We start from the raw sequence: 19,117 nt of genomic DNA on the forward strand, positions 1-19,117 counted from the left end.
ACACAAGAGTTTGATTTCAATAATAACAGCTCGCCAGCATATACCTTAAAAGAACCACAGATATACCTTCCTTACATGACGAGATCAAAGAGTACATGCGTAAATAAGAACCGTCATATGCGACGACAATCTTACGTAAATCAGGACATTGTTTTCGCTACGTTACGTATCGAACGAAGGGTAAAGGAGCAACTGTTAGGATATGTTTAAATGAGATTCGTTCGACGAGTAAGTGAATTAAAAATTAAAGTCATCGATATGAATTCCCGCTCGATCACGAAGTATGCAGGTCTGCTGGTACGTATTAATAGTTATGGTTGGTTTATACAGAAAACGCTGATGTATAATATGGGTGCAGTTTTAAGTCGCTAAAAAACAATCAAAAGGTTTTCCGACTTGAATAAGTCACCTATCCATACAGTGAAATAAAGTTCAATAGTGATTTCGGTCCAAAAGACAAACTGTAAGATACAAGTATATACACGGTAAAATAAAAATACAAACATTCATGAATAGAACAGCATTAATATTTTTTATTGAAATGAGCGAAAAAAAACTCTTGCGACAATGTGTTCACGGTATTTTCTCACTTATGTAAAAGCATTGCAGACATGTTTTCCCACCGAAGTCATGTAAATTTAACCACCGCATCACGGAATACCGTTAAGTCCATTGCGGTTATACTTTATAACCCAGAGGGTGACAGTTCAATAGTGCGATGACGACAATACGGCAGTGTGATAACGCGATGGCGACAATACAATACCGCAATGGCGACAACGAGATAGTACTATCGTCCTGTCGTCATCGCACTGTCGCCATCGCATTATAGTAAAGTCGTCATCGCATTGCCGCCAAGTATAACTTTGATGGCCCGAACGGTATTCCGTACCGCAGGCATTGACAGTTTGTCAAGTGTTGTAAATGTGATACATTCAATGTAAAAAAGACCGTATTAAATTCTGATACATTTTTTTACATGCGGACATATTTCCCCTACGGCTTTCGCCCTACTTGAATACTAGTAATGGATTTGTCTCCGATGAAAACATCTGCTTGGAGATACATGTATGTACCTAAGTCCATTTATAGACATCAACCTCAATACCTGTGATTTTGAAACCCCACTAGTAACTATATCACCATACACTTTCTTCCCATAAGCACCACTCCCTACCAACCCCTTACTCCGTTAAATATAATTGGACATCCATCACCATGACCCATTGAATGCATCGCATCGCCTCCCAATATACACATGTATCATATCAAATTATTACCATTCTTATTTAAGTAAAAATACGTAGTTATCAAATTGATATACATGTACATATAAGAAATAATGTGTCAAATTTCATTTCAATTTAAATTTAAGATTGGCATACAGAAACAGCTTAATGTTCGCTTTTCCACTTAGAACTAACCAATACTGGCTCCATAAAAGGTATAATGCTTCTGTGACGTTAACCCAAAAAGAGCTCGAACTCGCAATAACTAGGTGGCTTTTTTGCGGGGGGGGCACCATTATAACTTCCATAAGGGCTTTAACCGATACGATGTGTATATATGAAAAAAAATCAAAAATGAAATATAAATCGGGCTCCAAAAATATGCTTCTTAAGTGACCCAAAATTTTACCGGTATAAATAACCTGAAATGCCCTTATTCTGTAACTTTATATTTTTGGGGTGTATTTTTGCAGTGGATTTGGATTTTAACAACAAAAAAGAAGAAACTTGTGATAAATTATACGTTAAACGCTTACACACTAAGTTTAAACTAACAATGTAAAGTGCAGCTTTCCTTACCGTCTATAACTGAGATTATATTCAAGTGTTATATCCGGGTGCATAAACTACATTCATACAAGTGTCAATAGCTCTTACATCCGGGTATGATATCATTATTGCGCATAAATTTATACTAGGACAAAAAGACAGCAGTCCTATATCTTATCGAACCTTGAAAGTAATTGACGTACAATGTAGTTAAAGAATGTATTTTTGAATGCGATGAAGGATATGTTGACCCTTTGTTTTCAATAAAGCGTTAAAAAAAGAAGTTATTTCTTGTTGACGTCAAATTTATCTAATAGTGAAAATGAGAACCCCTAAAGAAAGTCCAAAACGACAAAATTGAAATTGTTGCAGGCTCGGTTTGATTGAGCCAGTTCACTGTAAAGTGCAAACTACCGTCCACGTTCTCTAGTACCGGCTTAAGAAGAACATTTAAACATATAATGGTAAAATGCTGAATTTAGAAACATCCGTATGAACAGATGTTTTCATACGGCGGTTATCATGGAACCATCAATGTGACACTACCGTGCCATTCCATGAAATGCGGCGTATGGTCCCCTAATTAATTGAAAGCGTGTGCCCTAAACGAGAAAACAATGGGCAGAGTAAGTTTTACAAAAGAAAATGTGTATTTTTAATTTGCATAAATCATTGTTTTGAAAAATATTAAAATTTTGTTTAGAAAGAAATGTGAAAACGATATACAATTAAAATACAGTACGGATGCTTTGTGGGTTTTAACATACATTTTTTGTTTTGCTTTTTTCATTGATATTTTTGTGCTAATAACAATGCCGTCACAAGGTAAATATACCTTTTCAAGTAACATAAAAGTAACTACAAACATATGAAAAATCGTTTATTTTATGAAACGACCAAGTCTTTATACTTGACAAATTGATAAACCAACGACTTTGTATTAAGAATACTGTATAAACGTGCATTTTTATCTAAGTGTGAAGAGTTTTGAGTAGTTTTGGTAACGAATTCATGTGATGATTTTTAGACCACTTTATTTTCTGCTATATATAGATATATATATATATATATATTATACCAGATAATTGATCTGATATATACGAATACCATTGGTGCTAGGGTGCGTGAGGGATGTTGCACATTTTCATTATCCCTCATGTACAGACTAAGCCAAACCGAATCTACAATTTTCATGTTTGATGTGATTATTTGCTTCAGGAGTATCACACTTTTGCCAAATTGTTTTCCTTGTTTTATGTTGCGTGTGACACAGATACTTTCACATTAATATGTGTCATTTAAAATACCTTTTATTATAGACCCATTCATTTTTAAACTATTGAGGTTCACCCATGTATAGTGTACCGATCGTGACAATTGAATATGTAGATATCGTCACTTTTTATAATCTTTGAATCAAGTCAAAGTCAATCTTAGAATCCCAGAAAGATACTTAAGTAACAACTATTCATGGGTTTATCCTTATTGTGAACACAATAATCGTCTCAAGGATTTGCATACAACAGAAATCGGCGCAAGTCGGAACAGATGAAAGAAAATTTAAAGTTTCGATAACCAACACAAAGTAATACCTCACTCGGATATTCTGCATTACCGCACACTAGCTCGTATACATCTTTATTGGAATGTTTTATGTCGAAAAAGAATCAATTTGAAAATGGCCTTAAATTCGGTTAAAAACGCCTTCTAATATTAAAACGACATGTATATGCGTGAGGAGGTCTTGGTGTTAGATCATGGTTAAGATAAGTCAAACTGATGTGGGTTTAACCCGCCAGGATCTTTAATATGCTTCATATGAAAAGCTATCCAGCTATTCGACTAGCATACGCAAGAAGGTTTTCTACTAGAGATGTTGTTCACTTGTGCCAATAGAGCTCCTGAGTTATCCACTAGAGCAGCTTTGGTGTCACCTAATGAAGCTTACATAACTCAGGTATGTATCTTTCTTGTAGCATCTCTACAGTCACTCTTATCTGGTTTTAAACGATCAAATGATTAATTACCATCACGGTTCAGTGATCTGCTTGTGTGCAGTTTGATGTTAACTTCGTTTTGCTCTTTTATTCTTGTGTGTATGGTTTATTATTTAAGTTTTTTTAACATTAATATTATTATTATTATTAAAATTAGGGCCGTCCGTGGCCGAGTGGTTATCGCCGTTGACTTCAAAACCACTCACTGCTGTTGGTTCGAATCCCAACAGGGACTTTCGATTATTTCATGTGAGGAAGCTATCCATCTAGCTTACGGAACGTCGGTGGTTTTCTATTCAGGCGACCCGTTCGTGCCTGAAAAAGTGTTTGGAAGGGCACGTGAGGCCCGCCTCCAGTAAAGCTGGAAAGTCGCAATGACCTATAATATGTCCGTGTGACGGAAAACCTAAACAAGCAAATTATTATTATTATTACTACTACTACTACTACTACTACTACTACTACTACTACTACTACTACTTCTACTACTACTACTACTTCTATTATTATTTGTGTGTGAGAGAGATTTTACGTGCGACAATAATGTAAAGATATCATTTTACGAAATGATTTCAAATAGGAAATGATATTACATACACAAATATATATTAATATTTACGAAATGTCACGAAACATGCAAATTTGGTTACTTGAAGGAAAGAGAATGGTTGAGATTACCAGATTGTGTAATATTAAACTTGATTTATAATTAAAGATAACAATTATCACACGGAAACAGAGGCTAATTCATTACCTATAGCACGTTATTGCATATTTCCGTTCAGGACTCGAATATGACGAAATAGGTTATATATTAATCTTTAAGTGTAAAACGAAAATTAGTTTTAAAGTATTTATTGAATTACAGTCTAGTTGTTGAATATTTAATTTGTGTTCATTGCGCTGGAAAAGCATTTGATATAATCATATAAAGGTAGAAAGATAAAATATTTTACTTAAATTTTGGTGACACTAGCATTTTTAAGCTAATTTTTTTTTGGTAAATAATTATGGATGTTATTCAAAATTGCACTATTTTAAGTTTAACCGATAACTGGATATCAGTTTAATTCTTTTCACTATTATCTATTTATTTATTTTTCTTCCTAATTTCTAAGTTTTTTCTAGGAGGGTTGAGATATTAATTTGCTAATTGTGCCAGTGTGCCAACTGTTAAGGCTTTATCTAAAAAAAAAATAGTCTCCAAATTTATTGACCTGTTTATTATCTGGGTAGACTATTGATTTAGTTAAAACAGGATATTATTTTTTGCACGATAATTTGAATGACGTTTCGTAGTTTATAATGTCCTGTATATAGAACTAAGATTACAGAAGGGAAGAGATCTATAGCCCGGTATGTTGACATTATTTTTATAATTTAATATTTTTATTTATTTATTTTATTTATTTATATATTTATGTATTTATTTTTGATTTCGTGTACAATAGTTTGTTCAAAACATATATAAGGCAACTGTATACTGTACATACATTTAATATGATTATGTTTCATTGTAAAAAATAACTTTAAATCTTTATAACTAAAACATGTTTCAATGTTAAAATCACGGCTTTTCGACTTGAAACTTTTTGATAACGCTTTCACGGCATCGTTTGCATTTTAACTATCTTTGTTATTTCAACATTACGACATTGCGGTTTAAAAATATTTCATAGCTGATATAAAGCATGTGTATTGGTTCGTTTTTGCAGCTACCCGATGCGTAAACATATGATGAATTTTATGTCTCATTTATCTTTTAATTTACATCATACTTTGTTTTTTTATACGGCTATTTTTTACATTTATTTTTTCTACATTTTAACGAAATGTCGGTGATATTGACATAAGTTATAGTTGCCGTAAATGGAGCAATTCACCAGCGTGACTAGCAATTTTATTCATTCCAATTTAACAACATCATGTTCAAGAAAAGTCTTAACAAAAAAACGCATTACTGGATAGTTCATTCATACGGGTACTATTACGTAATGTATCTGAATAAATATGAAGTGTTAATATCCATTAACGTTTATTATAAACAGGCATAGTATAATTATAATGGATTTTAAAATTTGGATTTGAGAGGATATTCTACGTATATTTCGTTTGAATATTTGTTAATTTGCTATGCTTATGTACATGTAGACATATTATGATATTATGTTCTTTATTCGTATGTATTATTTTGTTATATTACATGACAGTACATTACGTTATGTTACGTTACGTCACGCCATGTCACGTGATGCCATGTCATGTTATGTTATCTTATTAATCTTTTCATATGGAACAAGCGGTGACTTAACGGTTAAGACATCTGCTAATACATGTACTGATCGTGGATTTGAACCTTATTTTAACCATAACCATTTTGTATCTTTAATATGATTGTAGGTCTTGTTGTTTCAGTGCAACAAACTAAAATAAATGAATTACATTAGTATTCAACATAATTGAGCAGTAGTACATGATACCATGTTCAAACAATTCACTATCAAAAGGCTTGAACATGATCGTCGGTTTGCGAATTCACAATTAAGCCGGAAGAAAAATCAGTTATTCTCGTGAAATCCTTGATCTTAAACATGTTTAAGTGACATTATGCCCATCTAAGAGTAAGTGATGAGTGATAAGGTAAATTCGAAATCACTTTTCATTTCGTCATATTTGCTTTCATTTTAATAATAAAAGTCACCTGAATTATCGGTAATCGCCATTTCATAAATACTTTTAAATTTCCTTCGGTAAAAAGAGTGGGGTAGTATTTTTAAAGTTTAAGCTGTTTTATATCTCATCGTATACATTTGTAATTATCTATTATTGTTCAATCACCATTATAATTGTCAATCTTTTGAAAATTGATAAACAAATATATATATTTATATACTTTAGTCAAGAAATGTGTCAGTCTTTAACACTTTCATACATGTATCTTCTAAATTTAAAGACATATTTTATGTATTTTTGTTATTAGAACCAGATGCATTAATGGACCGTCTTCGAAGGAAAATGTTTCTTACAGTGGTGTTCAGCTGTTTTATACCATGTGGAGCGGCGTTCTGGTACACCGGTTAGTACATCACACAATATATATGAAATGTCTTTAAAATTATATGATATTATTCGCAAATTCAAAACAATATTGTAATGAAATACAAACAAGACTTACCAAATTGAATACTATGAATTACACAAAACGCATTGACAAATGTGTAACGTCTTAGTGTAAAAGTACCATCTCTCAACCGAAAGATCGTGAGTTTGAGCCCTACTGGAGCCACAACCACTTTTCCTCGTATGACTCCCGTACAAGGTTCGGGGAAGCCGACTCAAGAGTTGGAAGCTCAAATTACCTTAACTCAACCATTAATCAATATTATTTAAACAAATGAAAGACCCTGATACGTGTCTGCATTGAATTTTGACATTTAACAATGAATATGTTCAGTGTAGGGTTGAAGAGGGCCCCAGAGTTGTGTCCGCAGTGATTTTTGACATTTAACACTAAATATGTTCTGATATTGGTGTCTGATTTAATCACTTTCTTGAAATCGTCTATCCGCATAACTACGCGCTACCGGCGTGTTTTGTCTTGTTTGCGTTTATTATGGATTCTTTTTCGGTTTATTTACTGTCGTATGTCTTTCGCGCTCAAAATTCAAGTGTTTTACTTGACTGAGAAAGAACATGATGATACAGCTGCAGCCCCATTTCAAAGACAACCTTTGTTCTTGTATACACCTGGTGCACGACATCGAGCAATGGAACATCTATCTTAAATGTCTCATCCAAAATACCATTACCAAAGTAATGAAGCGTATTCTTCGAACAGTTGGCCCGCGAATAAGTATTTCAGCGCGCTAAAACTGGCATATGGGATATCTGCGTTTGCTGCTGTCGCGTTATATCATTTGAATCGGTCCGTTTACTTTACTTGTTTTCGGGCCTCGCAATCCATTTTTTAAAATAATCGATTTGCCCCCTTTATCCCTCTTGCTTACATCACGCAACAAAAAGGTGTAGCGTCATTATTCTTTAAGTGTCGTCATTTTTGTGGGAATTCATCTACATGAAACTCAGAGTTCAACACTTATAGAAAACAATAGGATTGTCCTCGTCTTTTCTTAAGCGTTGTACAAAGTGTAATCCTAAATACTATGTTTCGTTAGTCTTCAGGATAATTTCAAATGATCATAAATACATTTATTACAAGATCGCGTTCAAACAATCACATGGATTCAAATATAGTTCGTGGTGTTAGTAATAGAAAGAGCATCGAAACTCGAGGCTATCTGATTTGTACGAGGGGGCGTAGCCCCCGAGTTTTAATCAGATTGCCAAGTGGTTTGATATTCTTTCTCTTTTGCGTCATAGTCAAACATAAAAACACGCTCCCTGTTGTCACAATATGAAACCCCGGGAAAAAGTAACCAATGAACGAGCATCTGAAGATGATATTTCAGTCGCTTTCCCTTTCTCTTCCGTCACAATAAGTAAACCCTAGCAAAAATGAGCAAATCAATGGGCATGCTCTGGAGTGCGGGAAACTAATACCTGCACTCCAGTTAACGCACTGTGCATGCATATGTATACGATTTAACTCTGACACATTTTCAACAGAAAGGTCACCAAACTATGGAACAATTAACTTTTAGTCGACGTTAAAGAAGGCAGGAAAATGTCATACAAACACATTTTGACGTTCAACATCAAAGGGAAAAAATCGATAATCTTCCCTCGCAATTCCATAGAACACATTGAATTAACGTGTACGTTATTCTTGCAATTAATTCATTAATTATCACACTACATAGTTCGTCCTTTAGTGAAGGGAATTATAGAGCTAGGTAGGTGAACGATAGGTGGCGTTAGGAGGATGGGGAACATACTTGAAGTATAGGCGGTGGTTTGTTCGGATGTATACGATGGGGTGTTTTTCCGGTACAAGAGGAAATAATTGTTACTGGGGCGTCTTCGGAACGATTTAGTCTCTAAGTGAGTGTTTTCTCTAAACCTGCACGAATATATAAAGAAGATTAAGAATATACGCATTCCGATTTAGAGCTGCCCACACACTGATTTGAGTGTTTATGAAATAAGATGTCACCACAAGATAAGCTTTCACCACAGGCTCATACATTTATATGAAATAAGATGATTAATACATGCATTATCTGATGTTAACATCTTTGTAAAGTCTTTGCACCTTTTTCCTTCTGCATTTTAAAACTTTGCAACGTTTATTTTGTTAACATTAACATAATTAAACGCACGCGTTAACTGTTCCGAGTATATCAGTTGTACGCTAGGTATGTATTTTTGTACCCAATATATCATTGGAAGCTATGTTTTAAAAAAGATTAAAATATTAAAAGGTGACATAAAAAAGAACATATTTTTGTTAACTTGCTTTAGAATTGACAGTTATATAGAACTTTCTACCATGCTCGCTACTGGCTAACGGGGGTTATAAACTGCGGCGGCCAGCGGCTCAATTAAAGCATAACAACTGGTAGGATGAAAACTGCAAATTTTACTTATTTCTCCTTTTTTTCCCTTTTAGTTTATAAAATTTTTTTTAGCTTGTGTTGGAAGCCTTAAAATTATTATAACACTCTCGAATCCGTTCCTGGAACCAACTAGTACTAAGCAATGAATGTAAAGTGTCTTGCTAAAGAAAAACAACGGCTTGGCCCTGACAGGGTTTGAATCAACGCGGTCAGCAATCCTTAGGTACTACTCCGACGTGTTAACAACTCGGCCACGCTAATTTCAAAGTGATTTTGTTTGTATAATGCGTTATGTATGTACATGTATGTACATAGTAGTTTAGTATATGACTTAGTTTATTTAAAATGTAGTCAATGTGTTGAATGTGCTTTTTTGAGAGTAACTCAATGTCAATAATTGTTAATACATGTATAAATGATATGAGGGCGAATGCCCTTGACCCCCAAATGCCTATTAAGAGGGGAATAAAGCTACCATTAACAAATTATTTCCTTGTGTATTCAGTAACTGAAAACAAATATGTTGCTGTTTTAAGACCTTATCATAGTGAGAGAGAAGCTTTAAAAGTCAGTTAGATTTTAATAAAATTATGATAGTAAAGCTTTAAATGATATTAATTATTTGTAATCTTCAAAATTCAAATATTTAGGGTTACTGGTATTTTGAAACAGCGTTTGCAAGCACCATGCGTTCAGTGATAGACATAAATGATAAAAGATTGAATTCTCCATTTTTATGCGCCTATTACAATCAACAAGATCGCGACGCGTAAGACGTGTTTATTCCGTCATTGGCGTCACTTTTCTGGATCACCCATTGTTTAAATCAAACATAATTACTGTGGGTAATGTAAAAGTTTACACAATAAAAATATCAAAGTATTCTAAATAGCAAAACTGATCACTTAATGTGTCGTTATCTTTCAACATTCGTTAGCGAAAATCTTATACATTAAACGATCGGCAAATTTACTTTAGATATCCCATATATAGAGGATATTGAATGAGTGTAGGTTTAATACTAAATTTAGTACGAGTTGAATAAAATCATACTATGCGAGTCTCTGGCGAGCATAATATTGTTTTATTCAACGAGTTCAAAAGATTTAAAATTGAATCTACACGAATATAATATTCTATTTATCACATATTCAAAAAGGGAACGGTTTACTGCACGGTTTACAGTTAAAACGAGTCATTATTCATTGATGCGCCTCTAGTGTAACGCTAGCATTAGCGCGCTTTAACGCTATGTGTATATGTAGCGTAAATGACGTCACGTCAAGGTGTTATTACACTAGTGTAATATCGTTTTTATTAAATGGCTTTATTACAATCCCGCGCCGCGTTTTATGTAATAAACACTATAACGAATGCCACGAATTCGTTATTTCAATCAAAACTCTTTATTATTACAAATAATTCATTATCAATTATTTACAGTTTTGAATGTTTGTATGTTAACATGATTAAGTCAACTCATCACTTTATTTCCTTTTGTCTTTTAAAACAGTTAAGAAAAGGTTCGACGGTGAAATCCTTCCAAAAGATCCAACCTTGTGTACAAATCAGAGTATTACATTCACAGCTGTACTTAACGACGATCCAGTAACAAATTACTCCATCGGCTTTACCTATAAAACCAGAGACACAAACGGAGAATACGTTACTGTAGACCAGAATAATGTCACATACATAAATGATACGATGGCTGAATATACAGTGTCCAATATCCCGCCTCTAACTGATCTAGAAAACCCCCACTATATGTTTGTTAACAGCTATTATTGGCAAGTCTTTGGTGATAATAATAATACGTTGCAGCTTGGGAAAACTACCGCAGCACGTATTTTCCGTAAGTTCAGATACTATATTTCTTAGTATTTTAGCGTCAAGGTCAAGGCAATTGATAAATAGAACAAAATATGGTCTGATTTGATAACAAAAATCTGCAGAAATAATGCATATTGCGTGTGATATTTATTGGAAGTAAACTTTAACTAGCTCCAAATCACTTGCAACTTACTACTGTTGACCCGAAAAGGACTTTTGATGGAAACTTCTTCTTTTATCGAGGTACCAGTTCCTGCCCGAAACAAATGCACAAAGGTGCACCGAACTTGTAAAGCTAGAAAGTTGCCATATGTCATGTACACTGTCGTTGCGACATCAAATCCGACAAGTCCAATAAATTAAATTATTATCGGCAACAAAATAATATAAATAAGTTTAACAAACCTTTTTTCACACTCTCATGGTAAACTTTGATGAAACAAAATATAATGTCCCCTCTCAATCACGCATGCCTCACCTTCTTATGTTATGAATACACAATTGTCAAACTTCATCCTCTCAATAAATGTGTCAGAAAATTTTATATCTAGATTACGGAACGGGAACCTGGGGGGGGGGGCATCCGGGGTCTTCTCGGAAAGTCGTCATATGTTTGAGCGACGCAAACCCACCCTTTGACTGATACGAGATATAATGATAGCTTTTTATAACGTCCAAAGTGTATGCATCACATATTAAGTATATGCACACGTTTCTGATTTGGTTCAATCAGGTCTGTTCAGGAGAATATAAAGTATATATGCATGTCTATGGTTGTGTACATCCGACTATATATCATATTGTATAATAACAAAATTGATCGAAAGATTTCTCATTACCATGAGCGTACACTTTGGTTATTCCACAATATAAATAATTTTAGATGTTTCTGCAGCCACTTGATTGTTAATAAACTACTCTTTGTCTACATAAAGCATATTTATTTAACTAAAGCTAATACGTTAAGATTTCAGTCTTGTTATAGAATTGTTTGTATAATTTATGATAAAAGAAATTAATTTTTTCAGCAATGCCCGAGGAGGTTCGTAATTTTGACTGTAAAGTGATGAATTACGAAACGATGAAATGTTCCTGGAACTACTCGACCGACTACGGTTCTTTTATGCCGGAAGTATTTTTTCAGTGGTAAATACGTTTCTTTTATTCAATATATATGTATATATTCCCGATGAAAATTGTATAAAATGAGATATTAAGATATTTACGACACCAATTTATATAAACTTAAAATTGATTATAAAATGTAAGCATCATTGTGAAATGAATCTTAAATAATTTGATTTTGAACTGAAAAAGATATATTAACAACTTAGAATGGATAACAATATTCTTAACAATCTATTACGATGATACGACGGACGATTTGTTCAATGATACGGAAACGCTTTTGCGTTTTAAATTTAAAGAAACTTCTGAAAACCACTATAAATATGTTGTCTATAAATACTGTTTGATATCAGCTTGTTTGCTAATTCGTTTGTTGTTGGAAGTCTTAGTTACTTAGTCTTGTCTGTTTCATTTTCATTATTGTTTATAAGGAGAATATTTAGTGTGTTCAATTTCACAGGAGGAATCCCGTTTACAGTAAATCGTGGACCGAATGTAAATTCTTAAACACACAGGATGGGTATTGCACGTGGAATGAGACGAAGGCTGGCTTTTTCAAAACTTCTAACATTACCATCAGATTGACGTTAAAACAGCCGTGCAACATTAACGTTACTTCTGTGTTCCATATAGATACATCAAAAATAGGTTTGTATAATCATACAATATTTCTGAGACGTACACACACATTTAACTTACCCCTTAGTACCTTATACCATTTCTAAATAAAATTGGCGTGTATGTATCCTGCAGGCGTCGAGATAGGTAAATATATCTACTTATTTTACTTTTAATGTATGCATTATCAATTTATAACATCATTTTATTCTGAGTTTCGTACATACCCACCAAAAACAGGTGTGTATGTATTATGCTATTAAATTGTATACAGTAATTTCATATTTCGCAACGAGGGGTTATCAAAATGTTCTGAGATAATTGCAAAAATATAGTGCTGGACATTTTCGTAAGTAGTTGCAGATTATAAAGTTTATTTCGATGCTTATTAAACAACAAAAATACCTTACTAGAATATAAAATAGTATATCCTGATTATGATAATAGACTGCAATCAAATAATAAATTGAAGAAATTTGATGGGATCTTAATCTTGTAGATCGTTATTACACTTATGCCATATTATATTCAATCTTTACAAATGTCTCCAAAAAAGTTCTGTAGCATTCATTGAAAACAATATGCTTTATAGAGTCTAGGCCAAAATCAACTAGTAAATGTCTTAAGACTACTTTTGTTATCGACTTTCGAAGCAAATTTACTATGTTTTTTTTTAACTTTTCACTTATAACCATGGAAACAAGTTTTAATCCTCGCTATATTCTATTATATTCTGGCTTATCAAAAACTCATTACACTTAATAAATATGCCTAGCAGTCATTAATCTTTCTATGGGGTCAAACAGACCCCAAACGTTCATTTACGTCGAATTGTAGAAGGAGTAGATAAAGGTTAAGTATATATAATGCATCTTTATCGACTGATAAATGATATAAAGTACTAAACAGATTAAAGATATTTTGCAGATGTTTGACATTCAAATCCTTAAAGAGTTTTCAAGTTCTTCAACAACGATAAAACGTTTTCAAAAGACGTACATCCTTGAGAAGATACTTTTGTTAAATACAAAAACAAAAATATTATCTCATTGTTGAAATCCGTATTATATTGTAAACTCGTTGACGAAGCTGTATATGAAAACAATGTTTACGTTTCAGTAAAACCGAATCCGGTTTCCAGTATCAGATCGAATGTTATCAACAGTACTTGTATCACATTATTATGGGAAACAACAAATTCTGAACAGTTTTATCCCAAGGAACATCTCATAACAGTGTCAAGTCAAGGAGTTCCTGTAACTGTAAGTAATGCATGTAAGACATTAGTCATGATCCATCAGGACACCATCAAGCCACTATGTCCATTTTAAGAAGAGTGATGAAACTGACCAATTATCCTATGAGAAAGACGACAGCTTGAGCTGTGTTCGGTTTATGTCTCTCACCCTTGTGGATCTTTGTTTTAATAAACAAAATAAACAGATAAATTTCACTGAAAGGAGTTTTACTTAATCTTATTATAATTCTAAAATGTTTTTTCTAAAGTTTTTTGCTTGAATCAGTAGGTATTAAAATGGTATATAAACATAGCATATAAAATTGTATATTTACACAGCACAAAATGGCGGACATCCTCCCTTTCAAATGTTCCTTATCAAACATTTACATGTTCGAGTCTTTATTTTTTAAGTTACAGTTTTAATAATTATTTTAATATCTTTCCGTCTCGACATTATCTTTTGTTCTTTATCGATTAAAAACTTCATATGATCATAATAATTTGTGCTAAGACTCCATGTACATGTAAATGTCAATAATAAGAAGCATGAGCAAAACCTTGTTTGTCTTCTTATCTCTTTGGTGAGAGAATATATGGAGATATTAAACATTATTATCTATTTAGACTGATGTTTTTGTTTATAATAGATTGTAAATAATCATTTAAAGAATATAACATAACTGTAATTTTACGTTAAAGGAACTGATCATAGCTTTGCACCCTTTTCATTGCAAATTCAAATAAATCATAGTCTGTATTCCGCGTTTCCAAATTTGCAGTACCCTTGTCACTCTCAAACCAATAATACATAATACGTCAATACTGTAGACATGTTCCTGCCCGACTCATTTCAAGAAACGTGGATTTGATGATTTGATATATATGCTAAAAATGTAATTTTATTCCAATGAGTAACATTTCAATTGTAGAACATTACACTAATAACAACAAAAGACACTGAGAGCATGGAACATAAACAGACATTTTGTGATATGCATCCATACACGAAGTACAGTTTTAATGTTCGTATCAGACCTACCGGTCTTTATTCAGGTTATTTTAGCGACACAGTTGAACATACGACAACGACCTATTCTGACAGTAAGCTTATTTTTTAATATCAATTCTAAAACATTTAATTTTACGCAATTCCTCGAAGTGTTACGAACATACATGCATAACACAAGTGGTATTAATAAAGCAAAACAATACTGTTTTATTTGCATTTTTGTGCAGTTCCAAGCGCAAGTCCTGAAGTAACAAAAGGGGGCTACAGATTGGACCACAGAGAATGTGAAGATGGCAGTGAAAGAAGGCGCGTGTGTGTGTTTTGGAAGGTAGCTAGCATACTATAGTATTTGTTACTTTGAATAAAGTTGAACACACATCATATCTTACATATTATACGATATTCCATTGTCAATGGGTATTATTAAAAAATGGAAATGTTCGCAATTGGTCATTGATTTAAAAAAAGTTATAATTTATACTCATAGGGCTTTTTTGTGGCATATCGCAATGTTTTAGAAATCACACAATATAGTTATCGGGTAATTAAGGTGTTTTTATAGATTAAAAATAAAATATACACATCAAACGCTCCTTTAAAATAGAGTCTGTATTTACTCCATGTATTAATTCCCATTAGTAATTGTAAAAAAAGAATACACTCAAGAAAGTATCAGAAAGCACTATATTTAAAATCATATTTGCCTTAAGAATGTTCCTTAGTTGAAATAAAAAGCATTTGTTTCAGCCAATCAAATTTGAGGATCAGAACGGACCAATGAAAGGGCTAGTAGGAGAGTTCACAGCATTACCTCCTGTAATCCATAAAGTTAAAAACAATTGGACCAAAGACGGGATGTATGGATGTTCTACTATACTGTGTAACACAGGTTACATATTTACTATAAAAGCAAGAAATATAAATGGTACATCAGAAGAAGGTTCAGCCGTTACCATACCCGCTTTTACGAAAGGTAGACTAATCATGTACTTTATCTTTTTTATTTCGATGTTAATATGTTGTAAATTTGTTGAAAAATACATTTACCACATTACTAGAAGCCAAGTTTATGACTGTGTTTTCTATTCCCCGTCTGTGTAGACGTGTTGTCTCAAGTTTCAACGGGGGATTCTAGGAATGCCCTTCTTCCGTCAGTCCGTCAGTCTGGCTGCCAGTCTGTTTGTTTGTAACATTTTCGTGTCCGTTCTCCCACATTCTTTGACAGATTTTTACGAAACTTTGCTCATTGTTCTGCTTACTGAAGCGATTTGCAAACGGCAGAAGTCAGCCATTTCGGCTCAATGCCAAGGTCACACTTCAAGGTCAAATGCGTTTCTTGTCCGATCCATATCTCCCATATTCTTTGAAGGAATTTTACGAAATTTAACCTGGGTTTTGTGCCCGCTCCTTATCTCCCACAGTCGTAGTAGAAGGATTTTCATGAAACCTTACTCAAATGTTTAGCTTGCTAAGTCCGCTGGCAATTATTGGGTTATCGCCGTAGTTTGCACTTTTCCATTGGAACAACATTTTGGCAAAAACGAGAAAAGGATATATTAAATATCATTGTTTTTATTGTTTCTTTTTTGCATTTAATGTACCACCATTCTAATACTACGGCACCATTCAATCTCAAGTATAGGACTGTTCAGATTCATTCTTCTGACATACTTTAGGCTTACTAGTTTAATGATAGGGATTGGTGCAAATTGTCAGTTTCATACATATTTTTTCATTTGAATGTATCCTAGATCTTTAAAATTCAAACTTTAACATTCTGGATTAAAACCAAAAGTCAGTTCATGTTTTGAAATCTAATTTATTTTCTAAACTGTACTATAAAAACTCGTTAAACTGTGCTAGATAATGGTCAGCTGTATTGCTACAAAAGTATCGCGTTGGAGGATAGCTGTCCTTTGAACTGACTTGTTATTTCAGCACGCCTAGAGCCAACAGACTTTCTTAAGCTCACTGATTATCCTCCTAACATAAGAAAGTCCAAAGTCCCTGGAAGGATTAGAAAATGCAAGTAAATGGACCACGCAGGTCACTAAATGATGAGAATAGGTTTTGAAATGATGAATATTGAATGTTGATATTTCAAGTAAAGTGTGTAAAGATATTTAAAAATAAACCATAGCCCGTTGTTCAAAGAATGACACAAAAGTTTCATGACCACCGCAGTATGAACAAATCTGTAGATGTTTCAACTTTCAAAACTATTTACCATTTGCATGTGTCAATATTGAGTGGATTTATGGCGCGGCATGTTAGCAGTTTGTATTTTTCAATTTAACTTTTTACGTATGCTCCAATAATCTTTCACTTAGGTACTGCACGACCGCAGTTTATCGTCGAATCAACCAATTCATCTGATGTCTTTATCAGTTGGACATATACAGGCAATGATACACCAAGATCATTTCTAGTTGCTTGGTGTCGGAACGAGAACGGAGATTGTCGGGTAAGAACGATAACCATTCCCAATTACCAACCCTGATTTACTAATTTTGGATGTCAATTTACGCTTTTGTCATATCCTACAAACAGAACATTCGTAATCAAATGGAAACATATGTTGAGTACTTTTCAACAATGAAATAAATAAAATCACTCACAAAATATTGTAATGTGTAAAGTATTGACATTTTTTTTCTTAAACAGAAAGCACAAAACAAAATGTGTGACATTGAAACTAAAACCTCATAAACAATTCTACACCAATATATACAAATTAAAGGAAACACAAATGAGAATAAAACACACGATCGGGATTGACTTTGAATATTCATGCATTACATATATGTGCAAACATATCAAACATATAAATGAGTTTTAAATAATGTAAACCCATGTGTAATGCAAAAGTAATGATTCAAACGAAATGTCACATTAAAATAAAATAGAATGTAACCAATATGGCGCTTAAAAAGATTCATTCTTGTCAGTGTTTTAGACCAATTACCCATAAATGATCTTATTTCTATAATGACACTATAATTTTATAGCCCGGACACGAGGTTGGTTGGAGAGAAGTCACAGGAAACTCAACTGAAATCACCATTTTCTATTGACACGCCACAAGACTATGTGTATGGTGTAGGTGCATTAACAGAAAATGATGATAGCAGTGGTGTAGAATGGCAGGATTGCGTTTATCTGAAACATTCAGGTGAGAACGTTTGTACTAATGTAACTAATTGATACAATATTATCTTTACCATAAAATGATACATACAGATTTATATACTTAAAAAGAGAAGGTTTAAACTCTAGCGAAAGAGACTTTTTGTGTGATGTAAAATAATATTGTAGATACAAATATATTATAATATCCTTCAAAGCCTTGTCTACAGTCTGTGTCTTTAGCTTCGTGCTCGTTCATGTTCAATTGTTTTCTTTTTCGTAAGCTTAATGTTTAATAATTCATTAACATTAGTACATTACCTTACCTAAGGAAAACTCCAACACACATTCATTGCCCAGTGCTTCATTAACAAACGCAAAAACTTTTTTTTTCACTTGAAGTACCTAAAAGAAGACCCGAGAATGTCGTTGTATCGACTGGTTCGGAAGATAACAGTTTAGTTGTCACATGGGAGAAACTGTCGTGTACATCAAATGAACCGTACATTGCCATGTACAATATACAGTACTACAATGGTGAACAGCGAAGATGTAAGGCACACCAGATAATATGTTCTTCTTATTACCAATGTTGATTAGCACTTGTTACAATAATTTTAATTTGACATCCCTTGGTAGTTAGTCATAAAACTAATTAAACTTGTGAAAGATCATACTCAATTATTTTACCGCTTGTACTACTTTTACATGTATTTATCACTTATAATTTTTCATATAAATCTATAATTTGTGATTGGTTAATCTTTTTTATACCTGTTATTATTAATTGGTCAAACCATTTTATCATATTTAATATTACTCAGATCACATAAATAATTCTTAAAACTTCTGTCTCTATCTAAGGTCTTTCC

At 33.1% G+C, this 19,117-nt stretch overlaps 1 protein-coding gene across 4 annotated transcripts; it reads left to right on the forward strand.

Moving 5' to 3' along the window:
- Positions 1-4,559: 4,559 nt before the first annotated feature.
- On the forward strand, positions 4,560-18,781 carry LOC132749886 (interleukin-6 receptor subunit beta-like). 4 transcript variants are annotated; one of them, XM_060739800.1, is made up of 12 exons: positions 4,560-4,709; positions 6,756-6,851; positions 10,805-11,146; positions 12,153-12,270; positions 12,713-12,900; positions 13,990-14,132; positions 15,040-15,211; positions 15,347-15,447; positions 15,867-16,092; positions 17,450-17,583; positions 18,128-18,291; positions 18,648-18,781. In XM_060739800.1, exons 2-11 carry the CDS (start codon positions 6,770-6,772, stop codon positions 18,191-18,193), a joined length of 1,572 nt encoding a protein of 523 aa, XP_060595783.1. In that variant the 5' UTR covers positions 4,560-4,709; positions 6,756-6,769; the 3' UTR covers positions 18,194-18,291; positions 18,648-18,781. The 4 variants fall into 4 exon arrangements, with proteins under 4 accessions (XP_060595783.1, XP_060595782.1, XP_060595784.1 ...); XM_060739799.1 differs by lacking the exon at positions 4,560-4,709 and adding an exon at positions 5,083-5,131; XM_060739801.1 differs by lacking the exon at positions 4,560-4,709 and adding an exon at positions 5,599-5,756.
- Positions 18,782-19,117: the final 336 nt, after the last annotated feature.

The sequence above is a fragment of the Ruditapes philippinarum genome, unplaced genomic scaffold, assembly GCF_026571515.1.
Source record: "Ruditapes philippinarum isolate M1 unplaced genomic scaffold, ASM2657151v2 ctg3822_1_1_1_1, whole genome shotgun sequence".
Taxonomy (NCBI): Eukaryota; Metazoa; Mollusca; class Bivalvia; order Venerida; family Veneridae; genus Ruditapes; species Ruditapes philippinarum.